Here is an 18,861-nt window from a genome sequence, read left to right as displayed (position 1 = left end):
AGTCCTCCTTTCTCATAGGGAGTTGTAACTTGTTCCCATTTTATGAGACTAATTTTTTTTTTCTATGTTTTTCCTCCTTGCCAAAGGAAGCTTCTTATGATTAATTTGAGTTGCTTGCGCACACTTTCCGAAGCTAGAATTGTAGCAAATTGGTAGAGGGGAAGAGTTGTAAGGATTGATTTGATTAGTATAACTCTCCCTGCTAGATTAAGACAAATCATTCCCCAAGTTTGTACTTTTGTTTTTCATTTTCTCTATATAGCTGGTCCATATTTCTACTTTCATATTTTCTTTTGAGACTGGAAAGCCCAAATAGAGGAAATGGTTCCAGTGTGCTTGGAGGGGAATATCAAGGATTTGCGATATTCTTTGAAGGGTACGGGAGGGTGCAATCCATCCATATATTATGCTCTTGTTGTTATTGAGAAAACAACCTGAAACTTCCATGAAAATGTCAAGCACTTTTTTGAATCTTTATGCCACTATACAAGATGCGCCTCCCATTAGAAGAGTGTCATCTGCGAATAGGGAGTGGTTTATACTCTTGGTTCTAGAGCTTATTGATAGACTCATTAGAGTATTGTCTCTTCTGCAATACTCAAGGTTTCTACTCAATGAATCAACCATTACTATATAAAGAAAGGGAGACAATGTGCAGCCTTGTCTCAATCCCCAAGAGCTTTGAAAATATTCACATGGCCTTCCATTGATGAGAGGGGCTATCCAAGGGCCAACAACACATGCCTTTATAATTTCTATAAACTCAGTAGAGAAGCCAAATTTGTTTAGGACATCTGATAAGAAAGACAAATTGACTCTGTCGAAGGCATTTTCCATGTCAAGTTTTAGAATGAAGCCCTGCTCTTTTCTTGCTAAATTGGAGTGCAATGCCTCTTGAACGATCAAGATGTTGTCCACGATATGAACAAAACCACCTTGGTTTTCTGAAATTAAGTTAGGTAGTAGAGGTTTGATGTGATTGTCAAGGATCTTGGAAATGATTTTGTATGATGAATTGCATAGAGAGATAGGTTGAAAGCGGTTGAATGTTAAGGGTCTTTCTTCTTTTGGGATGAGAGCTAGGAAGGTTGAATTTGTGTATCCCCCCAACTTCTTTTTCCACAAGACATTTGTGATCATTCTTATTCGATATTTTTTAATAATGGGCCAAAAGGAGCAGAAGAAAGCTATAAAAAAAACCATTCCGTCTTGGAGCTTTATCGAGTTGGAGGCCCCACACTACTACCTAAACCTCATTTTCTTCAACTTCTTTCAAGAGATATGAGTTTGTTTCTTCATTTATCCTCTTAGGAATGTGCTTTGTGAAGCCCTCTTAATTTGGGTTTACTAGCTCAGTTGTTAACAAAATTTTGAAGTGGTTATGCACATCATTTTTTAGTTTCCCTTTGATCTCGGAGACTCATTCACCTTTTATTGTCTAAATCTGATTTCTTATTCTTCTCATCTTGGTTGTGTTATGGAAGAAGGCGGTGTTTTTATCCCCCGCTGGAATCCATAAATTTTTGGATTTGAGCCTCCAATATTCTTCCTCTTTTCTATTGTTCCTATAGATTTCCCAGTGTAGCTCTTTCTCTTTCAATTGGTTCTCTTTTGTGTCTTCCCTGCCTTCTATCTTTTCCTGAACGTTTTCAATTTCTCTTTGCAATTCAACCTTTCTTTTCTATGGCTCCTTGTAATTGGTTTTTGCCCAAATTTTTAGACTATTCTTGACACTTTTTAATTTTGTTTCCCAAACATAGCTTGGCGAGCCCGTGATCTTTTGCTTCCAAGCTATTGTTATTATTTGATTAACTTATTCTTTATTGTTCCATAACGGGTTGTATCGAAATGGGAGAGGGCCCGAGTTTTCGATTGCTCCTAGATTGATAACCATTGGTTTATGATCAGAGGCCGTTAAGGGAATAATTTTTGAAGAAACATAGCTAAATTTTGGTATGATGCTATCTATTATTAAAATTCGGTCCAAATGTTCTTTTATATCGGCTTTCCCAATCCTCCTATTGTTCCAAGTGTATTTCCCATTCTTTGGGGGAATGTCCATTAGGTTGTGACACTCTATTATGTTTTCGAGGGAGTATTGAGATGGATATGCATGGAAAATACCCCCTGATTTCTCATCAGGCTTTTGTTTTGAACCAACAATAGGTTTTATTTGAGGGATCTCCAACATGTCTCTTTATCTCTGTAGTGAGTTGGGGCATATACATTGAAAAGTCAGATTTGTAGATCAAAGATTTTGTTTCTTAATTCGGTTTTGATCCAATGTAGCTCTATTTGTTGGTTATGCAGTTCCCATTTATCCTTCCTCCACATTGTACAAATTCCTCCCGATGCCCCAGTTGCCTGAAGAACTGAGCCATCATAATTCCTTAGTTTTTGGATCATTTTTTTCATTTCTTGTTCATTGGTTTTGGTCTCTTGGATCATGAATATATCATGTTTTTCCATTGTTAGGAGGTATTTTGCTGCATTGAATTTTGTAGGGTGTCCTAGGCCTCTACAATTCCAAGAGACAAAATTCATTACTTGCTTTGGTTTGATGTAGAGGGACCTTTCCCTCGGATAGGTTGCTAACTTTTCTCCTTGTTTCCTGAGCTCTTTTCAAGGAACGAGTCCATTGGTTGTTGTGTTCCCATTGCCATTTCCTTTGCTGCTGCTTCGTCCCTTATTTCCTTATTGGATTTTCTTCCTTGTTTTTTGTGGAGGTCTAAAGAGAGGAGGGATTCTTTAGACTGATTTCTTGTAAGAATTCTATCAAAGGTAAGAGGAGGGGGGCTAAGAGGGACAGTGGGGGTAGTGGAGAGAAAAAGGATAGGAGGAAGGGAGGAGGAGCCAAGAGGGGAGGAGAGGGGGGTGAAGAAGGTTTGATGAGCCTTATCAATGAGTAATTATATGGGCCTTAATTAACCTTAATTCACCTCCTAGCTTAGTCAAATCAACTATTCTCACAACTTATTGCATACTTTTGATTATATTTTATTTATGAGATGGGTTAGAGTTGGATATTTTGCTTTGTGGTCTAATGTGCATGTAATGTAGGAATAAAGGATAAAAGCAAGGAAAAATGCAGGAATAAAGGAATAAAGGGTAAAAGCAAGGAACTGTGGCAAAGACCTTGGTAAAAACTCGAATGGGACAAGGGAGAGTAATTATAGGAAGTAAATCCTCCTCATTTACTATCCCTCCGTTCAAATATTCCTCCATCAGCTCGGAGTGCAAACAACCATCACTTTGAAGACTAGAAGACAACCGAGCAAGTGAAAGGGACAGAAACTAGTTTTTCTTGAGTTGGGAGCCAAGCCTCCCTGATTTGAAGGAAGTCATTAGAGACTTCAGATGTATAATTAGAGAAGCTTAGGACCTCAGTAGGATTCAGAATTCTATTGTAAAAACTTTATTTCATTTCTGAGCTGCAAGACTTGTGACAAGTTGTTCTGTAATCCATGGTTTTCATAATGAGAATGAGTTTTGTTTTAAGCCAACTCTGAGTTAACTCTGAGGGTTGAAGCTCTTAGGTTAGGGCCCGACCCAAGCAGCCAAATCTCCTCTTCATTGTACATATCTATTAGCATAGATTTCTGTTCATTTGCTTAAATAGATTCATGGTTTTTCATTGTTTATCTGCTTAGTAGCTTTCTGGTTCTGTTTATTTGCTTAAGTAGCTTCCTAGTTCTGTTCATTTGCTTAAGTAGGATTCATGGTTTTTCTGGTTATTTGCTTAGGTAGCTGCATTTTCATTACAATAGCGTAGAGTAGATCGGTTGTGTTGTAGTTTACTTCCATTTGTGCCTTCTTTCAGTTTACAGGTTAGCTAGGTGAAAAAGATCACTATCAGGTTGTGCGCAGGTGTCTCGGCCTCATCTCCTCCCTCTAGGACCATGAATTGAGGAAGAGACCCTTCAACAACCCCAAAAACACAGGTTTCTGGTTCTCGCATGAGCTATGGAGTTTGTTGTTTGATGCAGTTATTTGTTCACCTGCACTGGTTTTTTTGTCGTTTTCATTTAAAAACCTCCTTCAGCACGTTCTTCATGCATCGCTTCTTCACCGTCAGATCCACAACAAACCTTCACAACCACCATCTGATTCATTAGTTTTATTCAACTGTCGCCTCGTGTGAAGTCCACCACTTGCTTTATGAGCTTTAATCTCCACCATTGATCTGTCTCTTGATCTGACAGCTATCACATCACCCGATCACTTTATGCGCTTTAAACCCCCACCGTCGATCTGCCTTGCCTGATTCGATGGCTATCACTTCACCCGATCGCCAACTAGCTTGGTCAATCTCCACCATTGATCAGCCCCGCTTGATCCAACGGCTATCGCGCAATCTCACGCGGATTATTGCATGACCGTTATCCGCCCGAGAGCACATGAGAAAAGTGGTTTTCTCATGCTAAGTGTCGCGCAGTAAGACTAATCACGTGAAATTTCAAAAATCCGCTTATTGCCTTGAGGGCGCGCGAGAAACTACTTACCGCCTTAGAAACTCGCTCCATCATTTCCGCACGTTTTTGTTTCCCGCAATACGATCTCCACCGTCCATCTCTTGACTTCATCTGTGCAATAAGATCTTGGTCATCCATCACTGTGTTAACATTGTCTGTCCATCTCTTGACTTAATCTCTGCTATTAGATCTCGACCATTCATCTCCTGTCAACATCGTTCGTCCATCCACTCACTTAATCCCTCGCGATATCGTCTTTTTCATTCATCTACTTTGTTACCTTGTTCGTCCACCCATTCACTTAATTCCTCGCGATACGATCTTCGCCGTTCATCTTGTTCATTAACCCCATTCATCCATTTATTCGCTTAAGCCCCGCGATAAGATCTCCATCATCCATCTTCTGTTTGTTGATCGATCCAACGATCCCTATGTGATATTGCGTCCTTACATCCTCCTTTCATTGATTTCGACCTCCGATTGCTCTTCCACTTGAAACTCGATTTAGTCTAAGTTTCTTTGCTTACACCTTAGTCTAGTTTAATGTTTTTTACTTCTGCAACTTAGATAACAGCCTTAGGTTAGTGATTTTTTTAGCAATTCTGCTTAGCATAGTTGTTTAATTGGTTAGTTAGGTTATGGTGTGAGTTTAGCATTTCATGTTGTTTTCTTCATTACTGCAGTAGAGTAGCTCTCTCTTAGAATAGGTGTGCTCTTCTTCCATCAAAGAATTAAGCTTCTTCTGACCCTATAGAAGTCTGGCTTGGAACCCCTGGGGTCTCTTGCCAGATAAACAGTGACAATAGGCAAGACCTTCACTTCTACTTGTGCATATAGCATTGTCACCTCCAAGTTTGTATGAACCCCGGGTTGATAAGTAAAGTTGGTAGCCCTGGGAGTTGCAACATTCTTGTTGCAATACCTAGGCTCATCACTTTTTGGTGTCGTTGTCGAGGAGGTGTCTAAGTAGAATGTGATTACTTCTTTCTTCTATTTCTAGTCTCCAACTTTCTTTTCTTCTACTTCTAGTCTTCAATTTTCCTCCATTAGTTTATTTCTGCAAAAGTAATCTAGCTTCCTTTCTTTCATTTGTCATTATCTACTTTCCTTTCCATTCTGCAAGTACTTTCTAGCTTTAAAGAAAATCTTACAAAAACCAACCCAAAAACATTTCCTTTCATGCCTCGTAGGAATAGGGACAATTTAGGGAAATTCCTGACAAATACCCCCACTGCATCCAACAGTCAACCTTCTCTCTTCTTTAGTGACAGTGAATTGGAAGACCCTTTAGGTGAGCAACCTTACCTATTTGAGGAACCTACAAAGGAAGAAGAAGAGGAAGAACCCATTCCTACAGAACTAATGGCTGAAATCTGAAATGACAAAGGAAATAGAGAGAGAATTGAGGGTGCCTTCCCCATCAGGGAGACCAATGGGGACACTAAGATGAAGAATATGAGCCCCTCTTCTTTACCTCATTTCCATGTCCTGACCATAGAGGACCCTGACACTTTCCTATTTGAATTTGATGTTATATGCCGAGCCTATGACTATACAGACGATGAGCAAAAGTTAAAACTGCTTCCATCTACCCTCAAGGATGCAACATTGCACTGGTTCATGGGTTTACCTGGAGACATCATCACAAATTGGGCTTAGATGCAACAGGCTTTTAAGAAAAAAATATAGGGACTATTATAGGTCAAAGGATACTAAAGAAGATATTTTCAGGATGACCATAGGCCAGGATGAATCTGCCTATAGGTGAAGAAGGAATTGTGGATGACTAGTTACCAAATGAGAATTTGTTTGCTATTTCAGTTCTCTCCTTATGGTTTCATGATATAACAAACTATTTGGTATCAGCACAGTTCCCACCAAACTTGCCCTCCAAAGAAAAGAGAAAGATAGTAAGGAAAAGCGCCCCCTTCACCTGGATTGGGGGCAATCTGTTCAAACTTGGCCCAGATCAATTCTTGAGAAGGTGTGTAAGGGAAGAAGAAGTTTTTGACATCCTTCTGACCTGTCATGAGGGGTCTTGTGGAGGTCACTTTGCAGCAAAGAGGACAACATTCAAAGTGTTGCAAGTAGGCTATTATTGGCCTACTTTTCATTAGGATGTGAAAAAGTGCATTAGTCAGTGTGATCGGTGCCATAGGATGGGAAAGCCTACTCCAAGCGACGAAATGCCCTTACATCCTCAAGTGACTTTCGAGCCATTTGACAAGTGGGGCATGGACTTCATTGGGCCTATCAACCCTCCTTCAAAGCAAAAACAACACATCATTGTGTGCACTAATTATTTGATTAAGTGGGCTGAAACCAAGGCAATTAAGGCAACAACAGAAGAGAAGGTGGTTGAGTTCCTAATGGAGAATGTATTCTACAAATTTGGGTACCTAGAGAGCTAGTCACAGACCAAGGCAGCCAATTTACCTCCAGCATGATTGAAGAACTTATCAGCCATCACAAAATCAAGCATAGGACCTCCACTACTTAACATCCACATGCTAATGGGCAAGTGGAGGTGACCAATAGGGTACTGGAAAAAATCTTAACCAAGGTAGTGAGTAGCAGCAGGAAGGATTGGGCAGAGAGACTAGTTGAGGCCACCTGGGCCTATAATACAACATGGAAGACCACCACTGGATTTACACCCTATGAGCTGGTCTATGGGAAAAATGCTTTGTTGTCCATTGAGTTTGAATATAACACATTGAGGATGGTAGCCCAACTAGATTTGGATCTCATTCATGCACAAAAAGAAAGATTGTTCCATTTGAATGGCTTCGATGAATTCAGAATGCAGGCCCTCCTACATACAAAGATAGTTCAGCTTCAAAGGAAGATTTGGCATGACAAACATATTAAGGAGAAGCAATTTCAAGAGGGAGACTAGGCATTGTTATATGACTCTAGGTATAAAGACTTCAAGGGCAAGCTAAGGACAAGATGGCTCAGACCTTATGTGGTGGAAATATGCCATGACAATGGTTCAGTGCAAATCAAAACTATAGATGAAGAAGCCATTCCATTGCTAGTTAATGGACACCGATTGAAAATGTACAAGAGGCCTTTATCAAAACAATAATTCATTAACAATATCAATAAGACAGTGATGATGGTGAAGCAAGTTCCAGCTCCTCCCTCATCAGGTCACTGAAGAAGAGAAAAAAGAATAAGGATTCAGGTGAAAGCCTCCATGAGGTGCCTGAGTCCCATCTTTGGGTTGAAAACCTCGTGAGGCGGCCCAAGGATGAGAAAATATGAAAAAGAGTGAGAAGATCCCTGGGTGAAAACCTTCCTTGAGGCACCCAGGGCAGATATTTAGGGTGAAAACCTCTCTGAGGCAGCCTAGGTGTTTAATATATATATAATTGTTATTTGCAGGTAGGTGAGAAAGACAATCAAGGAGAAAAGAGAAGATCCAAAGGGAGCCATGCCTCACATACATTCATCTCCTCCACTCCTTACCATGCATCCCTACATCAATTCCATTGTTTTTCACTTCATTGCTTGAATTCAGGTGAAGATTTTGTTTTCTACAGAATCACCTCAACCATTACCATCATCCCTGCATCCACACACACTCCTACTCCCTTTGTCCATTCATTACAGCATCCTCGCATCACCAGCCAACAACATGATCAAGAAATTCTAAGGGAGACACCAAACATTACCAAGTGGTAATCCAAGAGCTCCACAACAACAACAACATCAGATCTCCAGTCACAGACACCTCCAAAAGCCAAGAAACCATCAACAGACATCAGAGGAGGAAGAAGAATGACCATGCAACAAATAGACACGGCATCACCTTTGATCTTTGACAACTGCAACATGGCATCAAGACCACAGGTAAGTATCCCACTCACTCATTCATATGCATCATTTGATCAAAAGTTGTAAAGGTTAAGAGGTAGTTGGTTTATAAGTGAAGAGGTGGAAAAAAGGAAATTCTTTAATAAGTCAAAAGAGAATGCAAGAGTCCATAGATACAGTATTGTTATGGAAACCATTTGAGAATGCTTGAAGAATTAAGACTTGGGGCAGAAACACCAGTTCACCAAAGACTCAACATACCCTATTTCTTGATGCAATCACTCACAGACTCTAGCAGCAAAGTAAAGGAAGGAAATTCCCAGTAGTTAGTTCACCATGGGTTGATCAGGATCCTCATTAAGGATGCCCTCCAAAACCTCAGGATCCCTATAACATGGCCAGTCTTCAGAAACTTACCAGCAGAAGATGAAATCAAAACCCTCACCTATGATGTTAGTCCTTCTATCAGTGAGGAGGAGGAAAAACAACAAGAAGAAGATACAAATCTATATGGGGATGAGATGGATGAAGAAGAAACTAATACAAAGAAACATAATGAAAGAGAACACAACGAGGATGATGCTAAAACAGGGGAGGAAACGAAGGAAGAAACTGATGGAGATGAGAAAGAATAGCAAGAGGAAGAAGATAAGAAAAACAGAGAGGAAGAAGGCATTGAAATAGAAGAGAAAGAACAGAAGAGGCCTTCTAGCGTATGATGCCAACTAAATCCTATGCTCTTTACCTTAGAAAACGATGGCTGCAATTTCAGATTAAAACACTAACACAAAGGGGCACCGTGCCATTTCAGGACTGTAGACAATTTATTGATATTTGTGATCAAAGTGCACTAGAGGATAGGGCCAAAATGGCTGAGTTTTACTTGCACAACATGGCCCTCACAGACATGAATATTTGGGATCCTAATGCAGAGCTAGGAGATCTACAATCAATGGCTTTGGCATCATCGGTGAACCATGAGAAGTCAAGGGCTGCAGAGATGAGAAGAATATTGGCCAGAGAGAAAAATGAACTTTTTTTTATCAGAGCTAAACAAAAAAATCCCATGGCCCTAATCAACACCCATAATCTAATTGCAAATGATCCTCAACTGGCACCTAGATATCTTGCTTCCCGAGAGCAAGCAATTTCACATTTTGAGGATATGTTTAGGCTGCTAAGAGATTTTAATATACATGCCTGCTAAAGGAGATGGAACACATTGCCACATAGCTTGAAGATCAGAGAATATCACTTCCCTCAAAGGTTGAGAGAGGCACTCAACATGAAACTTATGTATACACAATCAATGCAAAGGTTGAAGGTCAATTGGATGGGCCTAGAACTCAGTCCACCACTACTCTTAGGGATGCTAGAAGGGAGAAAAGAAGAAGAGGAAAAGAGGCAGTGGGAAGAAGTAGAAAGGAAATTAGGCTTCTATGAACAAGAAGAAGAGACCACATCAGGAGCATGGGATGTCAGAGAGGCTACCAGAGCCATGAAGGGCATGAACATTGACTAAGTTGCCCAGAGGATGAGCAACACTTTAGTAGGGGGGTGATGATAAGCCTCATCATTGAGTAATTATATGGGCCTCAATTGGCCTTAATTCACCTCCTAGCTTAGTCAAACCAACTATTCTCACAACTTATTGCATATTTTTGATTATATTTTGTTTATGAGATGAGTTAGAGTTGGATATTTTGCTTTGTGGTCTAATGTGCATGTAATGCAAGAATAAAGGATAAAAGTAAGGAAAAATGCAGGAATAAAGGAATAAAGGGTAAAAGCAAGGAACTATGGCAAAGACCTTGGTAAAAACTCGAATGGGACAAGGGAGAGTAATTATAGGAGGTAAATCCTCCTCATTTACTACCCCTCCATTCGAATATTCCTCCATCAGCTCGGAGTGAAAACAGCCATCACTTTGAAGACTAGAAGACAACTGAGCAAGTGAAAGGGACAGAAACCAGTTTTTCTTGAGTTGGGAGCCAAGCCTCCCTAATTTGAAGGAAGTCATTAGAGACTTCAGATGTATAAATAGAGAGGCTTAGGACCTTAGTAGGATTCAAACTTCTATTGTAAAAACTCTATTTCATTTATGAGCTGCAAGACTTGTGACAAGTTGTTATGTAATCCATGGTTTTCATAATGAGAATGAGTTTTGTTTTAAGCCAACTCTGAGTTAACTCTGAGGGTTGAAGCTCTTGGGTTAGGGCCTGACCTGAGCAGCCAAAGCTCCTCTTTATTGTACATATGTTAGCATAGATTTCTGTTCATTTTCTTAAATAGATTCATGGTTTTTCATTGTTTATCTTCTTAGTAGCTTTCTGGTTCTATTTATTTGCTTAAGTAGCTTCCTACTTTTGTTCATTTGCTTAAGTAGGATTCATGGTTTTTCTGGTTATTTGCTTAGGTAGCTGCATTTTCATTACAATAGCATAGAGTAGATCGAAAGTGCTATACTTTACTTCCATTTGTGCCTTCTTTCAGTTTACAGGTTAGCTAGGCAAAAAAGATCACTATCAGGTTGTGCGTAGGTGTCTCGGCCTCATCTCCTCCCTCTGGGACCATGACTTGAGGAAGAGACCCTTCAACAACCCCAAAAACACAGGTTTCTGGTTCTCGCATGAGCTATGGAGTTCATTGTTTGATGCAGTTATTTGTTCACCCGCACTGGTTTTTCTATCGTTTTCATTTAAAAACCTCCTTTAGCACGTTCTTCATGCATCACTTCTTCACCATCAGATCCACAACAAACCTTCACAACCACCATCTGATTCATTAGTTTTATTCAACTGTCGCCTCGCGTGAAGTCCACCACTTGCTTTATGAGCTTTAATCTCCACCATCGATTTGTCTCTTGATTTGACGACTATCACATCACTCGATCACTTTATGCGCTTTAAACCCCCACCGTTGATCTGCCTCGCCCGATTCGATGGCTATCGCTTCACCCGATTGCCAACTAGCTTGGTCGATCTCCACCATTGCTCAACCCCGCCTGATCCAACGGCTATTGTGCAATCTCGTGCGGATTATTGCACGACCGTTATCCACCCAAGAGCACACGAGAAAAGTGGTTTTCTCGTGCTACGTGTTGCGCAGTAAGGCTAATCACGTGAAATTTTAGAATTCCGCTTACTGCCTTGAGGGCGCGTGAGAAACTACTTACTGCCTTAGAAACCCGCTCCATCATTTCCACACATTTCTGTTTCCCACGATACGATCTCCGCCGTCCATCTCTTGACTTCATCTATGCGATAAGATCTCAACCGTTCATCGTTGTGTTAACCTCGTCCATCCATCTCTTGACTTAATCTCCGCAATTAGATCTCGACCATTCATCTCCTGTTAACCTCGTTCATCCATCCACTCACTTAATCCCTTGCGATACGATCTCCGTCATTCATCTGCTTTGTTACCTTGTTCGTCCACCCATTCACTTAATTCCTCGCTATACGATCTCAGCCGTTCATTAACCCCGTTCATCCATTTATTCGCTTAAGCCCCGCGATAAGATCTCCACCGTTCATCTTCTATTCGTTGATCGATCCAACGGTCCCTATGTGCTACTGCGTCCTTACATCCTCCTTTCATTGATTTCGACCTCCGATTGCTCTTTCGCTTGAAACCCGATTTAGTCTAAGTTTCTTTGCTTACACCTTAGTCTAGTTTAATGTTTTTTACTTCTGCAACTTAGATAACAACCTTAGGTTAGTGATTGTTTTAGCAATTCTGCTTAGCATAGCTATTTAATTGGTTAGTTAGGTTATGGTGTGAGTTTAGCATTTCATGTTGTTTTCTTCATTATTGCAGTAGAGTAGCTCTCTCTTAGAATAGGTGTGCTCTTCTTCCATCAAAGAATTAAGCTTCTTCTGACCCTATAGAAGTTTAGTTTGGAACCCCTGGGGTCTCTTTCCAGATAAATAGTGACAACAGGCAGGACCTTCACTTCTACTTGTGCATATAGCATTGTCACCTCCAAGTTTGTATAAACCCCGGGTTGATAAGTAAAGCTGGTAGCCCTGGGAGTTGTAGCATTCTTGTTGCAATACCTAGGCTCATCAAGGATCAACAATGAGGGGAACATGAGAAGCAAGAGGAGGGTTAGGAGGAAAATTGAGAGGTCCAAAGGGGTTGGAGTCAAGGAGGGGATTAGATGAATGAGATAGGGGAGCACTCGAGGGGAGAGGAGCAGACGAAGAGGGAGCTGAGGGGGCATATGTTTTATTCCCAGTCTTTTTTTTTTATTGGTTCCCATTTTGTTTATGGGGCTTCTACTTCTTTCAATTCTTCTTGTTTTGGACATCTATTAGAAAAATGACCATACTCGTGACATACCTTGCATTTGAATGGGATCTACTCGTAGTCTAGTTGCTGAATATGCGTCCAACTATCCACCTTGATCTTTATTGCTTCAGGGAGTCCTTTGCCTAGGTCGAATTCAATGCAGATCCTTGCGCATGCATGCATATTCTCCTTTGTCTCGCTTCTGTCTATGTATTTCCCACTGCATTTCCTATTGCTTTTACTGAATCATCCCCCCAGCAATGAAGAGGAAGGTGAGGAAGGCGAACCTAGACTAGAACAACACTTGGGACATCCAACTCAGGATCAAAGTCTGGTGCCTACCTATTTAAACATAGACCCCTTGTATCCATGAATAAGGCCCATTCCTAAATATCAAATCTTTGTCCTCTTTGGTTTCAAAATGGAAGGTGAAAAAACCTCTTCCACAGAATCGAATGGAGATTTTCCCATGGGTTGAGTGAGACTAGTTCCTCTCAACCCATTTTTTCATAGTTTTTGGAGAGGGCCAAAGGCCAGTAAATTGACCCACCAAACCTCTTTCCGATAATGAGATAGCAACTCGTCGAGGCAAGGAGGGAGGTAGAACAATTTCAGGAATATCTTCTAGTGTTTTTTTTTTTATTTTTTTTTTATTTTTATTTTTTTTTTTATGAATTTGGAGACAACAGGGCGAGCTCGAGGAGGACCCAATGAAGAGATAAGACTAGCGAAGGCATAAGAAACCTCGTCTAGAGGGAGCTAAGCCGAGGGATGAGAATCAGGAGGAGGAACCCCTCCCGGAACAGACCCAGAAGGGGCCATGACAATGATGGGAGGTTGAGACCGTGGGAAGCAAAGTAGGGGGGCGCTTAGGCAATAGAGAGTGCACGATGTTTCTAATACAATAAATTATAACAAGTTGATTAAAAGAGTTTTAATATTAATATGTTTCTATAATAAAATATATTTTACATATTATAAAATTTATGTATTGAACCGAGAGACGCTCTTCAACTCAATTTAAAAATAATAATTGGTTACAAGTAATATAGGGCCCAGGATGATGGAGATGTTGTAGTGTAAACATCAATTTAAAAATATAATTGGTTACACGTAATATGGGGTTGATGATGATGGAGATGTTGTAGTGTAAACATTTAAATCTTGGCTCAATTAATAATAAAAAGTTAAAAGTAATAAAAATAATTAGATTCAATTTTCTATATTGTAATTTTGTTTTGCAATCAACTTAGCCCCTCCAACTCAAGTTAGAAATTATGCTCTAGGAAAATTTGCATAAATAATTATAAGTTACATTGGTCAATGCTAAATTAATAATAGTTGATAGACAAATCATCCTATAGTCTTGATTTGGAAATAACTAACAAATTAAGATGTGAAGTGGATAAGTAAATTGCTTGTTCAAGCATAAGAACTTGCATAAATTTTGGTGGGTATTAACCACTAGTAAGTCTACACATTTATAATTTTACTCCTACATTAGTGCTGAAGAAAACATAAATAATGGTGGGAAGTAACTCTTGTAAGTATATATTTTTACATCTTATTCTTATGCAATTTTTATGCAAAGACTTGCTTAAATTATGGTGGGAAGTAGTTGATGGTAGATATTTTATTTACTTGAATATAAGTTATTTTCAAGTATTTTATTTTTGGATGGTTTTCATGCAAAGCTTAAGAATAAAAAACAACTACACAAATATCTAAAAAACATACATCAATGTTGCAACCATATCCATAAATTATGACATTAAATATGTAATGAGAAATATTGTGGACCAACATTTAAAATATATATTAAATTAATTTTTAAGTAGGATAAACCCCTTTTGATTGAAGAGGGTGCCAAACTCTATATGACAGGAGTTTTATGACCCAAAAACCTTTGGTTATGATGCTACAAGTGAGTGGTATATATTTTGTAGTCACTAAGGAGTTACACCTGACTTCTTTCACAAAGATCTCATTAACACCAACAACCACTAATCACAACTTCTCTGCCTTACCATAGAACCAGTGGTGCTGCATTAACATGACCCACACCTTAAAAATATATGGTCATCCACTTTAACATGGGTCATCACCTAGGCAAAAACTCCAACTTTACGTTAAACCACAACCCAACCCAATGGAATGGATTCATAGTTAGTACTATATGATATAGTGCTTTATTACATTAATTCAATAAGTAATTATTAGGTATTATTGTTTTACACTACTAGCTTAGGTACAGTACAAGGATGACCTTAGTCTCCGAGTATCAACAATATATGATGCAACTACAAATGAAGAGGGAGACAAAGATTTTGATGATGAGGAAGAAGATATTCATACATATAGTTTAGTGTTCTTTCTGTCTCACACCATGGGTAGTGCGACATCCAATTGTTGTGGTTGTTGTATTCTATTTTCCATGCTTTGTTTTGCTTGTATAAATGGGTAATTCATAAAATAATATAATAGATTTTAGGCAAACATAAACCAACTTCATTCTTACCAGATCTATTTATAGGTAGGTTCAAACCTTTTCAAAATTTGTTGCATATGTATATATAAGCCTAAATCTTGCCCCAAAAAGTCATATATACATGTCTTTTGGTTTGTAATCTACACAACTTTTAAAAAACAACAAATAAAAAATACAACAAAGAGTTTGTTATAGGGTTTGTTTAAGGTACTTTAGTCCCATATTAATTGATAGATATGGTTGGTAGTATGAACTTTTTTCATGGACATAACCCTATAGATCAAACCCTCAGATTCACTAAATGAAAACATACAACACACGTCTAATTGAATTTTGCTCAATAATATATTATATAAATAAAAAATAAAAAATACACTTAAAAAATAAATTCTAGTATATTAATTATTATTCACTTGATTATAGAAATCCAAATACCTCTTTTGCCCCTTTTAAATTATTGCTTATAAAAAATAAAAAATACACTTAGAAAATAAATTTTAACATATTAATTATTATTTATTATTATTTACTTGATCATGGAAATGAATTTTAATATATTAATTATTTACTTAATTATGAAAATACAAATACCATTGCTTTACGCCTTTTAAAGGATTGCTTTCTGATTTAATAAACCTAACCGCCTCTCTTTACACCTTTTGGACCATTGCTTTCCTGTTTAATAAACCCAGGGCCTTCTCTTTGCACCTTCTGGGCCATTACTAGAGACACTGGTCCCTCCTTATCCACAATTATGAGAAATTTGGTTCTACGGCCGAGATCAAAGCCACGCTGTCGATCCGTGCCGAACCCAACTAACCAATGAGAGCATATTTTCTTTCTATAAATACACGCGGTTAGGGCATTGTCCTCTATGTCCGGATATTTCTATCGATAGTTTGGGAAAATTCTGAAATTCTGTTCTCCCCAGATTTGAATTGCAGCGATGGCTCCAAAGGCAGAAAAGAAACCAGCTGAAAAGAAGCCTGTTGCAGAGAAGAAGCCCGCTCCCAAGGCCGAGAAGAAGCTTCCAAAAGAAGGCGGAGAGAAGAAGGGCAAGAAGAAGCACAAGAAGAGCGTTGAGACGTACAAGATCTATATCTTTAAGGTTTTGAAGCAGGTTCACCCAGATATCGGCATTTCTAGCAAGGCTATGGGGATAATGAACAGCTTCATCAACGACATCTTCGAGAAGTTGGCGAGCGAGTCATCGAAACTTGCCCGCTACAACAAGAAGCCCACGATTACCTCTCGCGAGATTCAGACCGCTGTAAGACTGGCGCTTCCAGGGGAGCTCGCCAAGCACGCTGTCTCGGAGGGTACCAAGGCTGTTACCAAGTTTACCAGCGCTTGAATTTGATATTTTTATTTTATTTAAATTCAATGGTGTCTTTTGACACCACATATGCTATGGAAAGCTTAACATATTCTTTGAGTTAATCTTCTGTACCATTTAAAAAAATATTTTTAAATTATATATTCTTGTGTTTTTCCTTGTCTGATAGTTGGTTGGAGGCAATGGTGGGAAAGTGGCTTTGTTGTTTTCAGGTTTTTCTTTCCCTGGTTACTTTAGGGTTAATTTCGATCTGAATGTTTGACATATTGATTTTTTCCTGAAGAACTTGATTTCATTTTGCCTTCTGTGTTCGAGGTTTCAAAAAGCTTAACCGTTTAGATACCAAGTGGCTTAGATTACATCAACGCTGTTATGGTGGTTTTATGTTGGATTGGGCCAAGCGTGTTGGTTGAATAAATCAGGTTTTGTGATTGGATTTATTCTGTCGGTGTTGTTTGAATGTACCTTTCTGCAATCAATACAATCAGTGGATCGATGGTAAATCACTGCATTTTAAAAGGGGCTAAATGGCTATTGTAAAAATATACTTCTCGTGAAATTTACTCTAAAATTCCTTAATGGTGGGGTTTGCAGCCTTATGCAGCAAAGAGTCTCGCATCTGCAGAGCTGATGCATTTTCAGTTTCTCTTGATTTTTAATGCTGCAGTGTTTCAATCATCTATTATTACTATTGTGGTCAGTGTTTTGTGTTAAATTAGACTTGGTATGAGATTGTGAGGTTATATCTGCATGTAGTTTGACCCCTGTAGGTTCATTTTTTCTTGGTGCTTGTAATGTTGAGAATGATTATGCGTTATGTTATTCTTATATTTGGAGGGCAGGGGTGGTGAAAAAATTGCAAGTGAGCATCTTCTCCTTCATTTGATGTGCTTCATTTGATGCAAGAGGTGGGCCCATAAGTTAATTAAATAACATTAACAATAACATGGGTTAATTGGTCGAGAATGATTATAAGTTATTCTTATATTTGGAGGGTAGGGGTGGTGAAAAATTTCGAAGTGAGCCCATAAGTTAATTAAATACCAATAACAATAACATGTGTTGTTTCTTAATTTATCTGTTTTTGGATTGTAAAGTATCCTGAAAGCTAGCAATAGGTAACAAGCAGGCTACTAAGTGGAAATCTGGACAGAGAGAAGCCCAGGCGGCAAAATAAAAACCACACGTTGTTTTCAGTGAAAGTGAAAAAGCTAGCCTGGTATGTCACAGTGATGTTCTGCGAATCTTTAAATTTGTGAGGACAATAAATTAATAAATTGTGAATTTGATGTATTTTTTTTTTAAACAATGGGAAATCCTTTTTCAGAAGAAACAATGGAAAAACATCATTGTCAAACTAGCAGTGGATAGTTATTGCAGTGGACATAGTTATTGGAAGCTGACTTACTCATTTAGAAAACCATGCCAGAAGAAACAATGGGAAAACTTATCATTGTCAAACCAGCAGTGGATAGTTATCATTGTCAAACCAGCAGTCGATAGTTAGTGGATAGTTATCATTGTCAAACCAACAGTCAATAGTTATTGCAGTTGACATAGTTATTGTAAGCTGACTTGAAGTCATTTAGAAAACCATGTCAGCTGGAATTACCTGAGAGTGATCTGTAACGGGACAGGCTAGGCTTTCACTCCCATTGGCCAAATGTTTTGTAACGGGACAGGCTAGGCTTTCACTCCCATTGGCCAAATGTTTTGTAACGGGACAGGCTAGGCTTTCACTCCCATTGGCCAAATGTTTTCTAATAAAGACACTGCCAAAAAGACACGAGTCTATTTTTTCTCGGTTGAACTGGAATAGTGTGCTAATGGTGCTGCTGAGCCATCATTAATGATGGCAATAATTGAAGACACTTTAGGAGCCATCATTAATGATGGCAATAATTGAAGACACTTTAGTAGAGTATGGAAATCTAGAAGGCAGAGAACATAAATTCTCGGTTAATGATAAGTTTGTTAAATAAGACGGATTATTCCTTAATTCTTCTGTTTTTGGTTTGTAAAATATCCTGAAAACTATCAATAGGTAACAAGCTGGCTAGTGAAAACTGGAAGTTAATACATAAGTATCTTCTTCTGCTTCATTTGTTAATCTGATGCAAGAGGTGGGTCCATAAGTTTGTTAAACGACATTGATTATTGCTTAACTCATCTGTTTTTGGATTGTAAAGTATCCTGAAAGCTAGGTAACAAGCTGGCTACGAAATGGAAATCTGGACAGAGAAGCACAGGCTATTCATAGGTAACAAGCTGGCTACGAAATGGAAATCTGGACAGAGAAGCACAGGCGGGAAATAAAAAACAACCACCCGTTGTTTTTAGTGAAAGGGAAAAAGGCAGCCTGGTATATCACAGTCATGTTCTGAGAATCTTTAAATTTGTGTGCGATGATAATAAATTAATAGATTGTGAATTTGATAACTAGTGGTGGA

General features: G+C 38.8%; 1 protein-coding gene across 1 annotated transcript; it reads left to right on the top strand.

Moving 5' to 3' along the window:
- Positions 1 to 15,934: 15,934 nt before the first annotated feature.
- Positions 15,935 to 16,579, top strand: LOC149159342 (histone H2B.4-like). The gene has a single exon (XM_089436464.1). The coding sequence runs from the start codon at positions 16,022 to 16,024 to the stop codon at positions 16,427 to 16,429; it is 408 nt and encodes a 135-aa protein (XP_089292590.1). The 5' UTR covers positions 15,935 to 16,021; the 3' UTR covers positions 16,430 to 16,579.
- Positions 16,580 to 18,861: the final 2,282 nt, after the last annotated feature.

Source organism: Pinus tabuliformis, chromosome 5_2, assembly GCF_031772625.1.
Source record: "Pinus tabuliformis cultivar Carrire ecotype Pingquan chromosome 5_2, CPIR1, whole genome shotgun sequence".
Classification (NCBI taxonomy): Eukaryota; Viridiplantae; Streptophyta; class Pinopsida; order Pinales; family Pinaceae; genus Pinus; species Pinus tabuliformis.
This window is presented reverse-complemented; position numbering and strand designations above follow the sequence as displayed.